The sequence below is a fragment of the Alnus glutinosa genome, chromosome 12, assembly GCF_958979055.1.
Source record: "Alnus glutinosa chromosome 12, dhAlnGlut1.1, whole genome shotgun sequence".
Lineage (NCBI taxonomy): Eukaryota > Viridiplantae > Streptophyta > Magnoliopsida > Fagales > Betulaceae > Alnus > Alnus glutinosa.
The window spans coordinates 1,955,505-1,974,880 of record NC_084897.1 but is presented as its reverse complement, the minus strand read 5'-3'; the positions used below and the strand labels follow the sequence as shown (position 1 = coordinate 1,974,880).

Here is a 19,376-nt window from a genome sequence, read left to right as displayed (position 1 = left end):
TTTTTTCGCACATCTGTACCCTGACGTGGCCAGCGCAAGATAGATAGATATCAAACCCCCTCTATAAAGAAACTCCGACGAGGGAGCGTACGCGCTTCCGTATGAAACTCGCAATACACGTCCCTACAGAATGCAACCATAAAACGGCGTCGCTTGGGTCTTAAAAATAATATAATAATAAAAATAATAAAATGACAGTTGGAATGAGAGAATTTTGGAACATCGTTAAAGAGGGTGCGAAGGTTGGTGACCAGTTTAAATGTCCTCTCCGTGTTTCTCTGTCTCTGTGAAGAACAAGAAGACTCACCCTGTGACCCAAGTTCAAAGATTGTGAGTTGTGGTGGTGCTATAAAAACCCAAAAAGGGAACGAACGAACGAACGAACAAACAAACAAACGTTGGCGCAATAGAGAAAACTGAGAATGGATAGTTTGTGTTTGAAGACGTCAGGGATTCATGGGGCTATGGGATCGTCGATCTCCGTGACTGGGGGTCTGGAGGCCCGAACGACGCCGTCCCAGGTGAGCGCGGTGGGGAGGTCAGCGTCGGAGAAGAAGACGGCGCCGTTTTCGAGGTTAAGATCTCTATGGCTTAACAATAAAGGTGGTGGTGGTGGTGGGAGCAGTAGATACAATGGGTTGGCCGTGGACGACGCTGTTTTGGCTGAGAATGAAGGGAAGGTGGGTGTGGAGGAGGAGAAGGAGGAGAGGGAGGGAAGCGATAACTGGGTGTTGAAGATTTTGCACGTGAGGTCGCTGTGGAGGGAGAGAAGCGCTGGTATTGTGGAGGAAGAGGGTGGTGATGTGGGGATTGATGAGAGAGTTGTTGGTGACGAAGAGTGTGAGGTTTGTAGAGTTGATGATGATGGCGAAGAAGAGAAGGTTGAGTTTGATAGAGACTCATTTTCGAGGTTGCTGAGGAGGGTGTCGTTGGCCGAGGCCAGCTTGTATGCTCAAATGTCGTATTTGGGGAACTTGGCCTATTCCATTCCCAGTATCAAGGTACGCCCAAACTGTTATGTTTTCTTTGATTTTGGAATGTTATGGTGATCTTTGAGATTTTTTATCAGAGGGGTTATTGGAAATGAATGGGAATTTGGAGGTTCTGGGGCGTTTATGAGACCTCAGATCGGTTTTCCATTGTCAAGATGGTTAATTTTTAAATTTTTGTTCTTGGAGGTTTCGTGTGGAGAAGCACCTGATCTGAATGATAGCTGCTATTTCTGTTCCAGTTGTTAAATCACATTGCTCGTAGTTTTAATTTTCTAGTGTTTGTTTAATTATGTTATGGCTTTCACAGAAACGGAATGGAGTTCTGGGAAAGTTTTATTTTTATCTTAATTCTGAAACTACAGATCGAGACGCCATGTTGGGAAAATTTTGATTCTTTCCATGAGATTTTCATTGGAGAAAAAAAAAAGTTTGAATTAGAACATGGAACCTGATAAGGTGTTGCTGTGTCCTGTGTTTGGGCAATGGAATGGAATAAGGTATTGGATTTGGAATCAGATGGAATTTGAGGTCCTCTTCTGTAAAAAATAGTGATGTGAGGATCGGACTCCAATTTCAGAGCTCCAATTTTCGATGTTACCTAACACAGCTTATTGCTTGAACCTTTTCACACCATTATCATTTTATGAAAATGTATAGAGGATATCCCTACAAGAATTAAGAAAATTATGAAGCATTAGGTTTTGCTTTGGCAGACATCTGTATGATTTGATAGATATTCTCCTTCTCTTTTTTGCAAGAAGTTTTTGCACATGGAGGTTCCAATTTAATGATAAAAATGTCAGATGTACTTGTGATGCCTGTGAGTTATATTTGGGCATAAAGGATCTCAATACCTGATATCCCGGTTTCACAGAAATTTTATACTGACATTTAGTTTGAAGTGCGTTGCGTTGCTTTCTCATTTGAAGTAAATAGTTAATTGACTAGCGTTGTATAAAATTACTATTATTATTACCGCTCTTCCATGGTTTGCATTTTTTATATTTTGTCTCATGAATCTAATTTTCATTTTAAGGGTTTCAAATTTTCATATCAAGTTACATGCATGAAATTTATAGTGATTTTTTATTATCCAGCCAGGAAATCTCCTGAAATATCATGGTCTGCGTTTGGTAACTTCGTCGATAGAGAAGAAGGAATTGACTGCAAAAGCTGAGAAAAATCAGTTGTCAGCTGAAACTCCAGAAGCAGAAAAGGATGCAAAGGACAAGGTGGAAGTCAAGGAGCAGAAGAATGAAGGATATCGAATAAGTGCATCTGCTGCATACCAAATTGCTGCCTCTGCTGCTTCTTATCTACATTCTCATACAAAGAGCATACTTCCATTCAAATCCCCAAAAACCATGACTGGTGGTAAACATTCACCTGAAGGAAGTAGTGGAACTGTTGACGATTCTAATATGATGAACTCAGAAATGGCTTCTTTCATGGCAACTACGGACTCGGTGACGGCTGTGGTTGCTGCAAAGGAGGAAGTGAAGCAGGCTGTTGCAGATGGTTTGAACTCAACACATTCATCACCCTGTGAATGGTTCATATGTGATGATGATCAGAGTAATACACGATTCTTTGTCATTCAGGTACGGTGAATCTCTTGTTAGTACTATTTACTTTTTAGTAAACTAGTTTCTCGGCACAAGGTGACAGGGGACTGCTTATGCTCTTTATATAAAATTTGTATCCTCTTCAAGAATGGACATCGGTGCATTTTGGACCATGATCATGCTTTTCTCTGCGGTAGATCCATGAAGCATGATTTGCTCTGTATCTGACTGACAGTTATGCCATTTACCCAGTGATGCGAATTTGAATGGTATCTTTTGTATATTTGGTCTTACTGAAATTTTTCCTGTGCAGGGATCAGAATCACTATCATCATGGCAAGCAAATTTACTTTTTGAACCCATTCAATTTGAGGTATACTCTCCTCGACTACATTTTGGAATTTGCTATCTATTTCACTATTTTAAAAGGTTTCTGTTATTTAAGTATTTGTTCCATTGTTAATGATGATTGAGAAAAATCAAAATTAAGTTTAAGGCAGGCAAGAGTGGTGAAGGTTCGAAGTTTGTCTTCTGTGTACAGCTACTATTGTATAGAAATCTGTTGAACACATATTTTTTTCCAAAATTGAGAAATGTGATACATCTTTGTCCAGGGACTAGATGTGCTTGTTCACAGAGGTATTTATGAGGCTGCAAAAGGGATCTATCAACAGATGTTGCCCGAAGTGCGTGCACATCTAGAATCTCGTGGAAAAAAAGCAACCTTCCGTTTCACTGGCCATTCTCTCGGGGGAAGCTTGGCACTACTCGTGAATCTCATGTTGCTGATACGGCATGAAGTGCCAATTTCTTCCTTACTTCCTGTTATAACATTTGGTTCACCATCTATCATGTGTGGAGGTGACCGTCTGCTCCGCAAGCTAGGACTGCCGCAGAATCATCTTCAGGCTATCACAATGCACAGAGACATTGTACCCCGGGCCTTTTCTTGCAATTATCCAAATCACGTTGCGGAGATTCTCAAGGCTGTCAATGGGAACTTCCGCAATCATCCTTGTCTCAATAACCAGGTAAAAATTTCACTCTTCTGGAATGAAGTATGAGCTAATGAAACAAACAAGTTTTCTACACTATTCAAAACAATCTGACCATATTCTTATTTATCTTTTTGTTGCAGAAACTACTTTATGCTCCAATAGGTGAGCTTCTCATTCTACAGCCGGATGAGAAATTCTCTCCCAGCCATAACCTCCTTCCTTCAGGCAGCGGACTATATCTTTTAAGCTGCCCATTGTCAGATACCAATGATGCAGAGAAGCAGCTTCGGGCTGCCAAAATGGTGTTCCTTAACTCACCACACCCCCTTGAGATCTTAAGTGACCGCTCTGCATATGGTTCTGAAGGAGCCATCCAAAGAGATCACGACATGAATTCTTACATGAAATCTGTCAGGGGCGTGATTCGCCAAGAGCTTAACCGTGTCAGGAAGGCCAAGAGAGAGCAGCGCCGCAAAGTTTGGTGGCCCCTTGTGGCACCACGCGGCATCAATGCCGGTATAGTTGTGGGGAGGTCCATGATATCAATCAACATGAGCCAAGACCAGCTCAACTTCTCTGGCATCTTACAAACAGGGACAGAGTCCTTGAAAAGGTTCAGTAGGCTCGTTGCTTCACAGCACATGCATTTGTTGGTGGTTCTCTTGTTCCCAGCTCGATTATTACTCTTAGGGGCATACGGCATATTCAATTTTCGTTGACCAGTCTATCTTGATTGGCACATGATTTCCAACCTTTTTGTTGGGATACTCATAGTTGTATAGGTGGAGTGCACATGGGTGATGGGTGGCATGATGGTTAGATGATTCTTTATTCATTAGGTTCTGAAATTGGAAGCAATTCAAGATGTCTTTTTATAGATGGCAAATATCCAAACGGGTATGTAAACAAACTACTACATAAGATTCATTTACAAATGCAATTAGACAATTAGTGCAGTGGTGCATTTAAACCGTCTTCTAATTCAGTCTGTTAAAACTCTTAACAGAGCATGTGTCGGTTGCTTTATTCAGTGTATTCTACGATACTTTAGTGGTCGGGATTTGGCTTAGATATTGTAAAAAAAATCTATAAAAGATCTCTTATAGTTGTTTCAGGTGTCCACATTTAAGTTTACTCAGTTACCAATATCTTCAATGCAAGAAAATAGGATAATCATTGTCGTCTTGAGTCTCTTATTAGTAGTGCCAAAACATCAAAGATTGAGAAAAGAGTTGAAAGCGAGGTCTTGCTTGTGTGCTATAAACACGATATTCAGCTCATTGGTGTGGTGAAGATTTACTCAGCCATCAACAAATATCTCAATCAGTCCAATAATTGAGGCACGCAGAATATATGCATCAATCACGGCATATTAACAAACAACTTAAAATATAAAAACTGTTTTTATTTTTTTTTCAAATCAGAATATTTTTACAAAAAAAAAAAAAAAAAGTATCGTCTAAACAGCATTAACAAAGGAAGAAAATGTTGCATATTTTGATTTAGCATAGCAGGCTCCAGAATCTGCCTTCTTGGGGTCTTTGCTGGCTGGATGATCCATGTTAAGCACGTGTTGATTCACGTTTCAAACTACTACTAAAAGCCGACAAGGCAAGCCACCCGGTACAAGTCTTTGGTCTTTTTGAGGGTTCGCAAAATGCTGGGTTGCAGACAAAATAGGTGCCCGCCCGGTCCCCAGTCCAAAATGGCGGAGCCCTCAATGCCTATCCATCCAACAAGGCAGGCTCAGCCTGCAGATAGATGGTGGTGGTTTTCTTTTCAATATTATTCAAAGGAGGGAAAGGAAAAAAAGGAAAAAAAAAAAAAAATTACAAAGAAAGTTATTTACCACTCTTAATCCTTAAGGAGGAAAGGAAATGAGAATTATGGAGAATGTTTACAAACACCAAGTGGGAAGCAGTCTATTTAGCAACTGAGTGTGCCCGAGAGTCAGCACATCTATAAACCTTAGAAGCAGCCCAAAAGTTAAAAAGAGTGAGTTGCTGCTGGCATTTAGCAATCGTAGGGGGGGTGCACAGCCAGTCAGAAAAGAAATGTCTTTTGTTGATAGCCAAGATGGAGAGCAAGGAGTCACCTTCAAGCAAGATGGAAGAGCAGCCAAGTGACAAGGCCATGTGGATACCAAGGAGAGCGGCAGTGGCTTCACCAAAGGAGGCTTCTATAGGAGGCTGTCTTCGGGTACGAGCTGCCACTATCCAGCCTGAGTGATTGTTAAGGACAACCAAAGCAACATTGAAAAGAGGGCAAACCGCCACATCAAAATTAACTCATTATCTAACTACTCTTGGTCGATGACATTGTACGTACAGTATACGCGCGTGGAAGAGAATTCATTGTTATCAGGTTGTTCAAATTTTACATAAATTCAGGCAGTTTAAGAAAAAGGAATTGTGGGCTCACCTGCCCTAAACAGCTTAAGATGCAACTGCGGAACTCACTTGTATGGAGTATGTGGGTCTCACAACCCATCTTTTAGACCATTCGAATTTTATATCAAAGAATCTCAATCCAAGTTTACCGTGTACATTTTTATCACTTTTCATATCATTTTCCTGGCTTTTCCACACCATTTTTTAGTGTGTTTTGAACGCAGGGAAGAGTAGGAAACTGGAAAAAGTAAGAGGTGGACCATTCAAAAGAGGCCAAAATAATGAATAATGACATTGCAGTTGCAGTGAAGTTAGAGTTGGACCATTTGGTCCATTTCCAAGAGGCCGAAGTTATGAAAATGACATTAACATTTAATTGGAGCTAATTATAAATTATAGAGCCGAGCATGTAGTTGGGTCGTATAAAAAGGAAAATAAAATAGAATACATCACTGTAATTAGATGCTTATAGTTATTGGACACGTGTGTGTGTTTAGTTAGAAGTAATGGATTTGTTTGGTAAAGATTTTTTAGGTGATTTTTTTTTTCTTTTTAAAAGTAATAAAAAGTTATTGATGTGATATGAAGTATAAAGAATTTATGAATTTTTTTATAAGAAAAAGTGAAAAAAAAATAAAAATAAAAAAAATTGTTTGAAGTGAGTTTTTTTTATTTGAAAAGTAATAAAAAATTATTGGTGTTATTTTATTTTTCTGCCTAAAATAATTTTTTTGTTAAAAATGTTTTCAGCTGCATATAATTTTCGGACAAATTGATTAGTTTTTGTTGTGTGTTTGCAACCCTAAAAATGGTCAACTTTTGGGTTTTATTTATTTATTTATTTTGTTTTTTTACAAGTATTGTTCTAAAGAATAATTTTCACTGCTTCATCATTGAATTATATAACAATTTACTAAATAACATTACTCATAAATGTTGTGGCAATATTCACGTCTATTTCACTTTGGAGGCCAAACATTATGTCCCATAACACTTCATGAGAACCTCACCATATATACGCTTGTTTCTAGATTCTAGTAGCAAATAGCAATGTATAGGGTTAAGCAACAACCCTTGCGGGAGGATTTTAGCCGCACGTTGCCACCATATATGCCGCTAAGTAGAAGGTAGTTTTCCCTATTTGACCGCCCGTCTACAGCGGGCGAAATTTGCCTGCATCAGCCCCCAATGGATGAATAATTTGTGATTATGCGTCCAAGTTAGCCATTCAGCATACAATCTCTTCAAAATACAAAATCAACATTGCGCAGAGAGAGAGAGACTTGACTCTTGCTCTTCGCTTGGTTGTACAAGGAGCATGCCTGAGGAGACTACTACTCTCACCACATACTTGCATCACCACCTGAGCTTCGCTATCACTTGGCCTAACTCCTACACCTACCATGAACTTGAATCATCACGTGGCTGCTAAAGAAAACTAAGCTTCACATGTTGAAGAAGCTAAAAGGCTCTCTCCTCTCACGGCTGAAGGCTCCGAAACAAGTTGGAGAGAGTTTATATCCCACCCTAAAACGCCCATTCCCCTAGAATTAAGAGGTTGAGAATGGCGGCCAGTGAGAAAGGGGGGTAGAGGAGAAGTGGAAAAACTCGAAATTGAAAGGAAAAAACTTTTAGAATATACATAAATGGAATGGGAGGACGACGAAAAGAAAAATCTTAACAACATATATGGGATGGGCGGACGAACAAGCACACGTGTGTGCGTGTCACAGTGGGTTGTAGGGCGCTAATAGCGTTTTGATGGTACACTTGGCACTTAGTACAAAGCATTGGAGCTCAGAGCGATCAAATTATGACTGTTCATTTTTGTATGGTCATGACTATTCAATCCAGTGATTTGATATGGACCATAGGATGCTTCTAAGACAGATCCAGTGCTTGGATTTACTAGACCGTTAGTAAAATCATCTGTAAGATCAAATTAACTTTGATTTAACGATTGTGATTAAATGATCGTTACTAACCATTACAATCTAAAAGTTATAATTAAATAGTCATTGATAAGAATTTAATCAAACAATTAGATTTAAGTATCCGTTAAAAAAGCAGTTTGTTACTATTAAATTAGCAGTTTATAACTGTTAGTAGATTATTACTGTTAGAATAGCAGTTAGTAACTGTTGGATTAACAGTTAATTTCGAAACTAAGTGATTGTTGGTAAACATACATAAATAACTGCTAGTTTTGAAACTATACATACTCTAATGTAGTCAAGTTTTCTTACACAAAAATTCTCTTTTCTCCTGTTTCTCTCTAACACCTTTTGTACTTTAAATTCTGAGTCTATGTCTCTTGCTACAATAGAAAATTTAAGGGTATTCAAGTTTAGTTTCGTTTGTGCAAAACACAACTAAATAACAGAAGATTTTCGGTCTACATTGTATCCTAGAGAAATATTTACTATAACCCTTTGCATACCATTTCTAGTGGGGGCAAATAATTTATTAAGAAAATCGTCTTTGTAATGCACCTTAGGAGCATTTCGATTTTCTACTTGCTATTTCTTTTCTAACTATATATATATATATATATATATTATTGCGTATGTGGGTGGGCGGATTATCTATCCTGGATACCCAATACTCAGTATCCACTCATAAATGGGAGGATTTTTAAAACCCTATATACCCGCCCAAGGTGACAGGGAGAAAAATCCGCCAATTATTCTTACAAGCGGGCGAATTTGAGCAAGTGATTACCAGGCCAACCGAAGTAAAAACAAGGAAAGGTATAGAAGGGTTGTTTTGACAACTTTGAAAATGAAAATATCGATAATGAAATTCCTTTTGTCAACTGGAGTATAGAATACCGAAAGAGTGCCAGCCTCAACTAAAACAAACATTGGAATGCAGGGGAGGCCATTTGGAGCTTACAATTGAGACAATAGGTCAGCGCTGGAGAATGGTGAAAGAGGAAGGATTGGGTCATGTTTTGAAGATAAGTCTCCAGCTCAGCGTCTCCCTAAATTCCTAATATCTTGATCTTACAAATGTTTCTTTTAAAGATGAAATGAAGTCCTTGTTTATCATTGTATTCAACTATAAAAATAGAAACATTTCATGATTACCTCCTTGCTACTACACTTCAAGCAAAACACCGCGACAATGACACAAAACACATCTCATTCTTTAAAATAACAAATATTGCACTCTTCATTGAGGATTTTTTTATTTTTATTTTTATTTTTTTTTATGTGTCATTGTCTTGCACATTTTTCTTTTGCAAATTTATCATTGAATCTATAAAATTCACGCTCGATCCCACAGATTCAATTGTAAATTTGCACATCTCTTTATACGGAAATAGACAAGAGATATGCAAGACAATGAAAGCAAACATTTCTCTCGAAGAATTTGTTAAAACTTCTAGAAAATAAGTATTGGTTAGTGCAATTTTTTTAACAAGCTCCCAAGCCCTTAGTATCCTTAATAACTTCACCTAGCATTAGTGAATAAGCAAAGTGGCATTCCTTCCTTAAAAGGAAGCCAATACATTTGAAGGGAAGGATTGTGACAATTGTTATTAACACAGTACCCATATTATTATATTTCATAGACAAGGAAAGGATTCCCCCTTGACATATTCAATCGTACATTTTTTGTTGTTGCTTAGTATTTGTTCAGTCGTACACAACTTGGCCGGGGAGAAGCCAAAGTGCTTATAAACAAAGAGAAAGCAAAAAGTTCCTCGCTCGATTGATAGGATCTATTGCCAGACACTGCCTTCACTAGTGAAGGGAAACCAATTTGAAACTACAGATTTATTTTACCTGCCAAGTACCATGAGTGCACGGCCAGGCTGCCAAAGGACATGATATTAGCGAGGGATGATAACCCATGAATCATCCCGAATTTCTTGTTCATGGCTGCGAGCTTTGGGTTCACTTTTGCAACTTCCACGTTCTTTGTCCACCCGACTTCTTCCCCAATGTTTGATTCCCTCTCCACCTTATGTCTTTGCTTCATCATCTGCACCACAACAAAGAAAACATGAGAGACTAATCAAAAACTCCACGAACAAGGACTTTATACTAGGTATCATTTTCAGCATGAATAAAAAGAGCATTACTTGACCATTTCTCTGAAGAACAAAAAAAAAAAAACATCAAACCAAACCTACAAATGAACAACTCAAGTCTCTTAATTGGCGGTTATGAAAGTGCAAAGATAGAAACAAGAAATCAAAAGATTAAAACTTGATTTTAAACTGTTTAGGACCCAGATTAAATGCAATTCTTCACTACTTGGGACTAAAAAAAGCATCAAATCAATTGAACCTAATTCAATCATTTGGCTAAAGCTCACCATTAAGTTAAGAGTAATGCTCCTCTTCATACCTATTTCACACCGACCGACGTAACATGTTGTAAGTGGCTTTTTTTTTTTTTTAGAACTGACTAACATGAGAAGCCACTTAAAACACGTCACGTTAACTGGTGTGGAATTGATGAGAAAAGTTGCATTACTCGTAAGTTAAATCTTAAAACAACATGAAGCTTAAGGGTCAAAAGCCCTTTAAAAGATATTGTTAAGTTCAATGACTAGTTAGAACCTACACATGACATATATATAGGAAGCTAAACTCTCTCATATTTTGCAGTTTCTCATGAGTATATATAGGCAAGGTAATTTTCACATCACCTCATAAAAACCCTGTCAAAGTAAATCATACTGCAGGATGTATATAGGAAGCTGAACTCTCTCATATTTTGCAGTTTCTCATGAGTACATATAGGCAAGGTAATTTTCACATCACCTCATAAAAACCCTGTCGAAGCAAATCATTCTGCTGGATGTATCTTTTACATATAGTTTTGGATTAAGTGTTGCCTTCAAATCCCTTCACCCACAAACATACACACACATGCAACATAGGATTTGAGAATGCTAAAGGCCACCTCATAGAGGGGATATAATCCACAAATAGAGATTTGATATTAACTTACAGTCGGGAAAAATCAGAAAAGCCATACTGCATAACTAAAAACATCACAAATTCTCATTGCATAAATGTCCAAAAGAACTTGAAACTTAAAAGAAATTTACCTCGATGGTCATGGGTGTAAACACAAACAAATTGGCGAGGTTGAATGCGAACGAAGACAGCAAGAAACCAAGCTGGTACTTCTCAGCAGTAGACGACGACTTCCATGGATGCAGATACCCAAACGACCCCGCTGATATTGCACAACAGACCCCAACCATGGAGAAATACGCAGGAAACATCTTGCTTTGAAGATTTCCAAACTGATGCCGCGGAAGATTCCTGAATTGCCAAACGGGTTTTTAACAAAAATAGTTTAGTAAAATGCTACTCATACAAAGCTTTCCTATGAAATGACATGGATAATCTTTTACAAGCCACATCCAAATTGGTGCACAAGGCGCACCACTCTGTAATTGTGTATGAACTTTTTGTATGATTTGTTTGTATGGCATTGCTTGTACAAATTATTATACATCATCACTGACACATAATAAACCACCTTGCTCTATTGGGTTTGCCCAGCCAATAATCCAGAATAGAAACGAAAGCCAATCGTTGAATCTTAAAGCTTTATCACTTAAGTATTTAGATGAAACTTATTCAAAAAAAAAAAAAAAAAGTATCTAGATGAACATTAAACTAAGCTAAAAATTGAGCATAGGAAAAACCACCTAGTTGTCTCAATTTAACTTCACAATTTCAAGAACCAAAATAACTCAAAACAAAACCCTTCAAATTCTTTTTCTTTTTTCAGAATTCTTTATCCTAATACTTTCTCACTAACCAAACATAGCTTAAACCCTCTACTTAATTTTGAAGTCTCAAAATTCTAAACCATCAGGGAACCATTGCGTAATTTTTTCCTTTTTATAAAAGAGTCCAACACAAATCTTACATCTTTCTAAACAAAGACAATCATAACACGCACAAAACTGAAACATGTAATTCCTTTTTCTGGGTAACCAAGCACGGCCTTGTGGCAATTGGCATAGTAAGAATAAGGGACAAAGAGAAAAGAGTGGTACTTGAACATGATGATGCCGCCGATGAAAGTGACCCAGAGAGCGGCTCCGAAGGCCGTGGAGAAACTGAGAAGATGAGCCAGCTTGAGATAGATTGCAAGCTTCGTCAAATTCTGACCGTCCGATTTCGATCCGAAGGTCTCCGGAGAGAATATCACTCCAATCGCCAAGAACGCCACCGCCGCTAGGAATCGCGTTAGCCAACCCATCTCTCTCTCTCTCTCTCTCTCTCCCCCCCTCTCTCTCTGTGGGTCTGTGAAATGAATTAAGGTTGAAGATAATGGTAGGTTGAATATCTATACGGGTGCACCTACGCGTAGGGGATGGATTTGACCTTTGACTTTTGTGTGGGATTTACGTCGATTTGGTGAAGGTGGCAAATGGGAAACTGCCACGTCAGGATACTTTTCCAAGTTTCTACAAAAGCGGGCAATTAATATGGGAAAAACCTCCCTGCATAACCACTCATATGGGCGACCTACCATGTGAGTGGGTTGTTACACAAATTGTGTACAACATGGGGTGCAAGGATCAACCCCCATTAATGTGACGATAAATGATTCTCGTACTCAATCTTTATAACAGCGATACAACAAGCCTACCTAGAAAGGCACTTTATTAATCGTTTTTTTCTTTTCTTTTCTTTTTTTTCCGTCAAAACCGGTTGGAGGGGAACGCACCCCCCTTCTCTCTCTCTGAATTCTCTTCGTACAGTCCCCGTCCCAAATCGGCGTCCGGCGTCCCTCTCCGGTCGTGGGTAGTCTCCTTGCCGGCGCTGCTTCACCGGAGTTCTCCTCCTCCGTCCGTCGGAAACCGCCACCCGCAGCCCCTCTCTCTCTCTGGCTCTCTTTCTCTCTCTGAAATTATTGTTTGAAAATACTGATTCGGTTTGAGGGGGAAAATAATTCGGTCTTTTGTTTGTTGTTGGATGCTGTAACTGGTGTTAGTGATTTTGCTGGTTCTGATTGTTGGATGGTGTTGGTATTTTGCTTGGTTCTGATTCGGTTTTAGGGGGGGAAAAAACAAAAAGAAGAAGAAGAAAAAAAAAATGCATCTGTGGTGGAGTTAGCGTGATATGGTCTAGGTATCTCAGACACTTGTGTGACTGTGTCTTGTGCTCTGTCTGTAAACAATGGTTGAACTTCCTGTTAGTGCTGTAAGTGGAAATTTGTTATTTTTCCTTAATTGCTTTTCAGTCCTTATCCATAAGTAGGATATGTGGGTCTAGTTTTAGGGGGGGAAAAAACAAAAAGAAGAAGAAAAAAAAAATGCATCTGTGGTGGAGTTAGTGTGATATGGTCTAGGTATCTCTGACACTTGTGTGACTGTGTCTTGTGCTCTATCTGTAAACAATGGTTGAACTTCCTGTTAGTGCTGTAAGTGGAAATTTGTTATTTTTCCTTAAAGCAGTCCTTATCCATAAGTAGGATATGTGGGTCTATGAGCGGACTAGAAAAGATTTACTGCAAAATCTATGCTTTTAAGTGATACCTACATAGTTGACCTCCTTAAGCTTTAAGTGTGTTTTCTCTTCATGCTATGGTGTAGATGTGAAGTCATTGATTCTTCACTGCTTTGAATTATTATTCTCTGCTTTTGCAGAGTAATTGTTTTAATAGAGCTTGTTACAGCTATATAAATATCAAATCAAATCAACTCAACTCAACTAAGCCATGAAAGCATATATTTGGTGTTGACTATGAATTTGTATGGTTTATCATTCAACCCTTTTTAGGGCCATAACCTAAAATATAAGCCGTACCGTGTTGGTTCATGTCTCTAATTACTGCATTATATTTATTCACATGTACCATTACACTCTTTCAAGGACCAAGGACTCTTGTAAGTCAATTTAAGTTGTATAGTTTTTGAATTATCTAAAATGTTGAGTTTTTTTTGTGCTTATTGCTATTGCATCCAATCACTTGCTCGTGTTTCACAAGTAAAGATTATGGAAGCACCCAAAACGTCTCTGACAGTAAAATTATTTGTTTGTTGATTTAATATTACAATTAGGATGCAGTATGGTAGATAGGATATTTACAACAAGAATGTCCCATGTCTCTGTCCAACCCAGAGCCTTGCCACGCATGATGAGCTTTAATGCATTAGTTATATAGAAAAAAATTCATGTTATTCATTCATTAAGGACACATTGCATTGATTACACATGGTGGTTTTGAAGTTCTGAGGCTAAATTTTTAGATGAATATCATCCACACCAGAAGTCGAGTGAATAGAATTCTAACTGAATCTAACCATACAAAATGGATACAGAAATCTTGTAGTACAGTCATAATATCTACAATGATTATTATTATTTATTTTCTTTTCTTTGCGTAGGCCCGAAAAAATGTCGGTAAATAGTGATGCATCTAGTACCCCTCCATTATGTTACTGTGGAGTGCATGCACGTTTAAGGTACTCATGGACTAGTGACAACCCCGGAAGAAAGTGGTACGGCTGTATAAAGTATAAGGTAATTTTAAAATTAATTAATTGTGATTTATTTTTTCATTAGTAGTTTATGACATTTATTCTTATGTTTTCACGCAGGAAGCTGGAGATTGTGACTTTTTTAAGTGGGCGGATAACCAAATGACTTCTTATGAGAAGATATTGGAGGATCATATGAGAGACATTGAGAAAGGGAGACAGGCCGATATTGAGAAAGTTGAGAAGGTGACAATGGCCAATATTAACAGACTTGAGAAACTAATTGAAACAAGACACAAGGAACAATATGAGAGACTTCGATTGGAGTTGGGTCTTAATAGAAAGATGTTTTGGTTTTGGGCAACAGTAGTCGTAATCATTTTGGGCATTGTAATTTATTTCAGTGGTTATAGCGGTTCTGAAGTTAGTTACTTGATGTTAGAATGAAATGATGAAAACATTATTAGGTTAAAAATCGTCATTGTCAGATATTCAGTTGTGAACTTGTGTTGGTTTTTCATTTGTATTTCTCATGTTGGCAGGGCCCTCTTATGGATGAAGGTGGTGGTTTTTAAGTTTTTGAATGACAGCTTGTATTTTCAAGTATATGGTAAAGCTGAAAATGAGTTTTGTTAGACCTAGTTTTCTATTTTTCCTAGGACTCAACTTGTTGGCATTGGAAAAGAGAGATGTTGACCACTTTCTAATATAAGAGCAAATTATTTACTGGCATGTTGGGCTATCTAAAATTGTAATGTATTTTTTTTTTTTTTTTGCGTATTGACATGCACATATATGTGAGCTACGCAACCTACGCACACATACTGCGGATCTTCCACTAGACCCATAACCACACTCTGTTTGTCCAACAAGAACAAACTAAAAATTAGTACTAAGGTTCATATATCCTTTACATTACAAATCAGGCAGAAGACGTAGTACTGAAGCAGACCCTTAGAAAAATATTTACAACTGTAAATGAAGTACCATAGAATTTATAGTTGCACAATCTGTTCCTTCAATCAATAAATTTGTCTTTCACTTTAATAGTATCCATAAGCCATAACAAAATTTTCTCTCAATATTATCGTAAATATGTAAAAATAGTATGTGCAATATGTTTCCAAGCCATGTAATCAGCCAAAGCACAACAATCTATTCCTTCAACAAATAAATCACTTGCAATATATGAAATGGCAGCATCCCATTCCAAGACATGCAATCACACAAAGTGCAACGATTTGTTCCTTCAACAAAGAATCTCTGCATGTCAGTCTCAAAATCAACCTACTTGTGCAACTAAACCCACAACAGCTTTTCAATGCATTAATCTTACATATGGCTTTAGCATTCTGAAGCACATAAGCAAACAAGCTAGACATTAATCTTACATACATTAGTTAAAGAAAAACAAACCCAGGGGAAGAACAGAAATATGTTTCTACAATCTGCAAAATGGAATACAAGTCCTCAAAGAGTTGGACCAATTGAACAAAAAGACAAATAACAAAAATTGTAGAAAATTAACTTCTGGTTCATATAGACAGCATTTCAGTTGCAATTGGGAGGTAAAAGCCATGTGATCAAATACCATTAACTATCATATTGGTCTAAAGGTGGAAGTAAACCATTCATCAGAACACGTATTGTTGACCGCATAACATCAGTAATTGTGGGCAGGACACTTATATGGTTGAGTGCGGCATAAACTTGATTGAAGATGTTGCGCACATGCATTTCAATTGCCGGATCAGTTGGGATTATGGAATTAAAAACGTCTGTCATCTAAGCAATTATTTCGGCTGGGTTGGTATTGATACAATAGGGTAAAAGCCACAACAACTGAAGTAATAGTTCTTGACTCAAAGGGAGAGGATCCATAGTCAAGACCCACCGTATATCAACCTGAAAATCAACTTTAATATTCAGACATCTAAAATTGATGCATTTTAATAACACAATACTATCAAGTGATTTACCTGAGAGCATAGCCAATTCACAATTGACACATCACGCATTTGTAAGGCTGTAGTGAAAGCCTCTTGGTATTTGTGTTGGCTTATCAATGTGGATAACAAATTTATGGGGTCCATCGACAAATTCATCTAATGCACACATGATTCGTTTCCATTATTGTACGCATATAAATTCCAATCAAAAAACTATATGAATGAATGACAACACAATGAATTTAAAAAACACAAATTATACCTGAGAAATAATAGAATGATGGTGACCACTGGTGGTGTGAGCAATTGTCGATGATGAAGCGACGGAATCCTGCAAAAACAAACACTAAATAAGTACATGAAATATCAAATAATTGTCAAAAATTAGTACATCCATAAAGAGATGTTGGCTAATCACCTTAGTACTATGATCGTGAGCTGCAGAATACACAGAAGGCAATGGAGATTGACTAGCGTTGTCTTGACTTTCCGTTGATTTGGAGGCCTACAATTAAAAAATGGTTTATTCAATGTGGGGGAGTACACATGTTTTTAAGTAAGTAAAATGTGGACAGAAGTAATAAAAAAAATAAAAATAAATAATAAATTCACTAACTTGATTTTTTCGTCTCTTCGTTTTATCATTGTTGTTTCTTGGTGGCTTGCTCGATACTTGGGATTTCTTTACCACTGTTTCTATAACATCCACCTTTCTCTTTGTTCTTGGCCTCCCTTTACATGAAACCTTCGCAGGACTAAGCACCTTTTTACAGCTAGACGATGCGACAGTAGCTGGAATGCCAGAAGATTGATTCTCGCAACGCCACAACTCCTTTAATTGATCAATTCTTTTCATTAGTTCCATGCAACGTTTCTTCGTGTTGATTGATGTGAGCACCAGTAATTCTTCAAAATTGTTTCTCACTTTGTCATGTATTTGGGCATGTGGATTATCACCAATAACATCATAACTACTCTTAACCTTCGAATACTCTCGCTTAATATCCTTTCTCCATCTGTCAAGAACATATCTTTGTGGCAAAGTTGTCACTTTCTTTTTCCGTAACATGGAAAGTAAATGCCTACATAAGATGTCTCTTACTTCAAACAATGCACATGTGCACTTCACTTCCAGTTCCTCTTCATTGAAGTACACAAGAAATGTCTTTTCTATTAAGTGGTCTCCAACGGCAACATATTCAACAACTTCAAAGGTAGAAATCGCACCTTCACTTTTGAGAAGAGAGTTATTACAAGACATCATTTTTACAAACTGCTCATGTACTTCTTTGAACTTCGCATTTGTGTAAACAACTTGAAATTGTTTCTCTACTGCAAGGCGCTTATACATGGGATTGTGCGATTGAAAGAATCGAAATCAGCACGTGTCTCACTCTCGACCATTCTTCTTAAAGCATTATCATAATCATCAACAAATTCTTTCAACGTGGTTCGTGAGTGCACGTAACCATCAAAAAATGCGTTCATACTTTCACTTCGTTGTGTAGTATTCATTCCCGCCCAAAACGTATCTTTCATGTATGTCGGCACCCAAAATGTCTTATTCATATATAACCCATTCAACCATGCATTATCATGAAGATTATACTTCTCCAGTAGATCTTTCCAATTTTCCTCATATTCTTCACATGTTTGAGAGTCATACAAACATTTGTTTATGGCACTCTTAATGCCATCAAAATTAGCATGTTATCCAAACTTTTCAGGAAATTTTTTCATAATGTGCCACATACAATATCTATGTTGACTTTCAGGAAAAAAATAGCGAATGCATTTTTCATAGCTCTATCCTGGTCTGTCATAATTGCTTTAGGGGCTTGACTATTCATGCACTCCAACCAACATTTAAATAACCACACAAATGTGTTTGTATCCTCACTTGAAATTAGTCCTGCCCTTAAAAGTATAGATTGACCATGATGATTCACTCCTATAAACGGAGCAAATGGCATGTCATATCTATTGGTCAAATACGTTGTGTCAAACGTAATAACATCTCCAAAGAAATCATATGCTGCCCTACTCCGAGCATCAGCCCAAAAAACATTTCGTAACCTACATTCATCATCCATATCTATCACATAGTAGAAGCCACTATTCTGCTTTTGCATTCTTCTGAAGTAATCACAAAGTGCTTTAGCACCTCCTTTACCAAGATGGAGTTCTCTTGCCTTGTTAATATAATTCCGGCAATCTCTCTCTCCAAAGGAAAGATTCTCAAACCCCCCACTTTCAACAACTAATGAGTTGAAATTCTTACACAAACGTATTCCTGCTCTATCATTTAGCTCAAGCCTTTTTTTCACAGCATCACTAATTTTTTTATTGCTTCTAAAAAATCTCGCTTTGCCCGGGCTTAACGAATGATTATGCTTCAGCTCAACTTTACTCAAAAATCACGTTCCATCATCACATGAATTCGCACAAATCCTGGCACTACACCCCTGTTCTATTAGTTGCTGGAATAGGCTTCGCAGAATCACTTGTAGGTCGCTCTGAACCTCCACGAGTACATATAAAGCACTACGTAACTTTTTATACCCTTCTTTTTTCTCGAGCTTTTTTGATGTATTCCAAAACCAGCTTGCTTAGCATACTTCCTATAATAAGAGCAAACTTCTTCTATTGAACTAAAAGTCATTGATTCTTTCGGTTCTTCAACTTTCTCATCATCCTTTAACACCACATGTAGTACCACATTTTCTTCCTTATCACTCAACTCTTCATCTGAAATAAACGTCATTAAATCCTTCGGTTCTTCAAATTTTTCACCCACATCTATCCAAAAAAGAATACAAAGTGTGTTTATAAAAAAGCCTAGAATAATAATAAATAAATAAAAAAAAAAAAAAAGCTGACCATCTTAGTGGATCAAAACAAAACCATAACTCAAACAAAAGTGAAAAAACTAACCATTTTGACGGTTATCTTGATGGGTTAAAGCATCGTCAAATTCACCCTCGCTATCCAATTGTGAACTTGAAGAGTCCATTTA

General features: G+C 37.5%; 2 protein-coding genes across 2 annotated transcripts; one reads left to right on the top strand and one right to left on the bottom strand.

Moving 5' to 3' along the window:
• Nucleotides 1-225: 225 nt before the first annotated feature.
• Nucleotides 226-4,669, top strand: LOC133851374 (phospholipase A1 PLIP2, chloroplastic). The gene is made up of 5 exons (XM_062287773.1): nt 226-1,001; nt 2,090-2,593; nt 2,871-2,930; nt 3,172-3,588; nt 3,696-4,669. The coding sequence occupies exons 1-5, from the start codon at nt 423-425 to the stop codon at nt 4,272-4,274; spliced, it is 2,139 nt and encodes a 712-aa protein (XP_062143757.1). The 5' UTR covers nt 226-422; the 3' UTR covers nt 4,275-4,669.
• A 4,814-nt stretch (nt 4,670-9,483) lies between these two features.
• On the bottom strand, nt 9,484-12,251 carry LOC133852339 (uncharacterized). Its single transcript, XM_062289080.1, has 3 exons — nt 11,979-12,251; nt 11,013-11,232; nt 9,484-9,935 (listed from the first exon to the last, which is right to left on the bottom strand). Exons 1-3 carry the CDS (start codon nt 12,182-12,184, stop codon nt 9,720-9,722), a joined length of 642 nt encoding a protein of 213 aa, XP_062145064.1. The 5' UTR covers nt 12,185-12,251; the 3' UTR covers nt 9,484-9,719.
• Between the last annotated feature and the right edge of the window lie 7,125 nt (nt 12,252-19,376).

What these genes read in the sequence shown, in the direction of transcription:
- LOC133852339 (XM_062289080.1), bottom strand. Translation starts at nt 12,184, where the DNA reads ATGGGTTGGCTAACGCGATTCCTAGCGGCGGTGGCGTTCTTGGCGATT. An exon ending in GGCGGCATCATCATGTTCAA is followed by an intron (nt 11,233 to 11,978) that starts GTACCACTCTTT and finishes TTGGCAATTCAG; the next exon opens with GAATCTTCCGCGGCATCAGT. An exon ending in TTACACCCATGACCATCGAG is followed by an intron (nt 9,936 to 11,012) that starts GTAAATTTCTTT and finishes GTTGTGGTGCAG; the next exon opens with ATGATGAAGCAAAGACATAA.
- LOC133851374 (XM_062287773.1), top strand. Translation starts at nt 423, where the DNA reads ATGGATAGTTTGTGTTTGAAGACGTCAGGGATTCATGGGGCTATGGGA. An exon ending in ATTCCATTCCCAGTATCAAG is followed by an intron (nt 1,002 to 2,089) that starts GTACGCCCAAAC and finishes TTTATTATCCAG; the next exon opens with CCAGGAAATCTCCTGAAATA. An exon ending in TTGAACCCATTCAATTTGAG is followed by an intron (nt 2,931 to 3,171) that starts GTATACTCTCCT and finishes ATCTTTGTCCAG; the next exon opens with GGACTAGATGTGCTTGTTCA.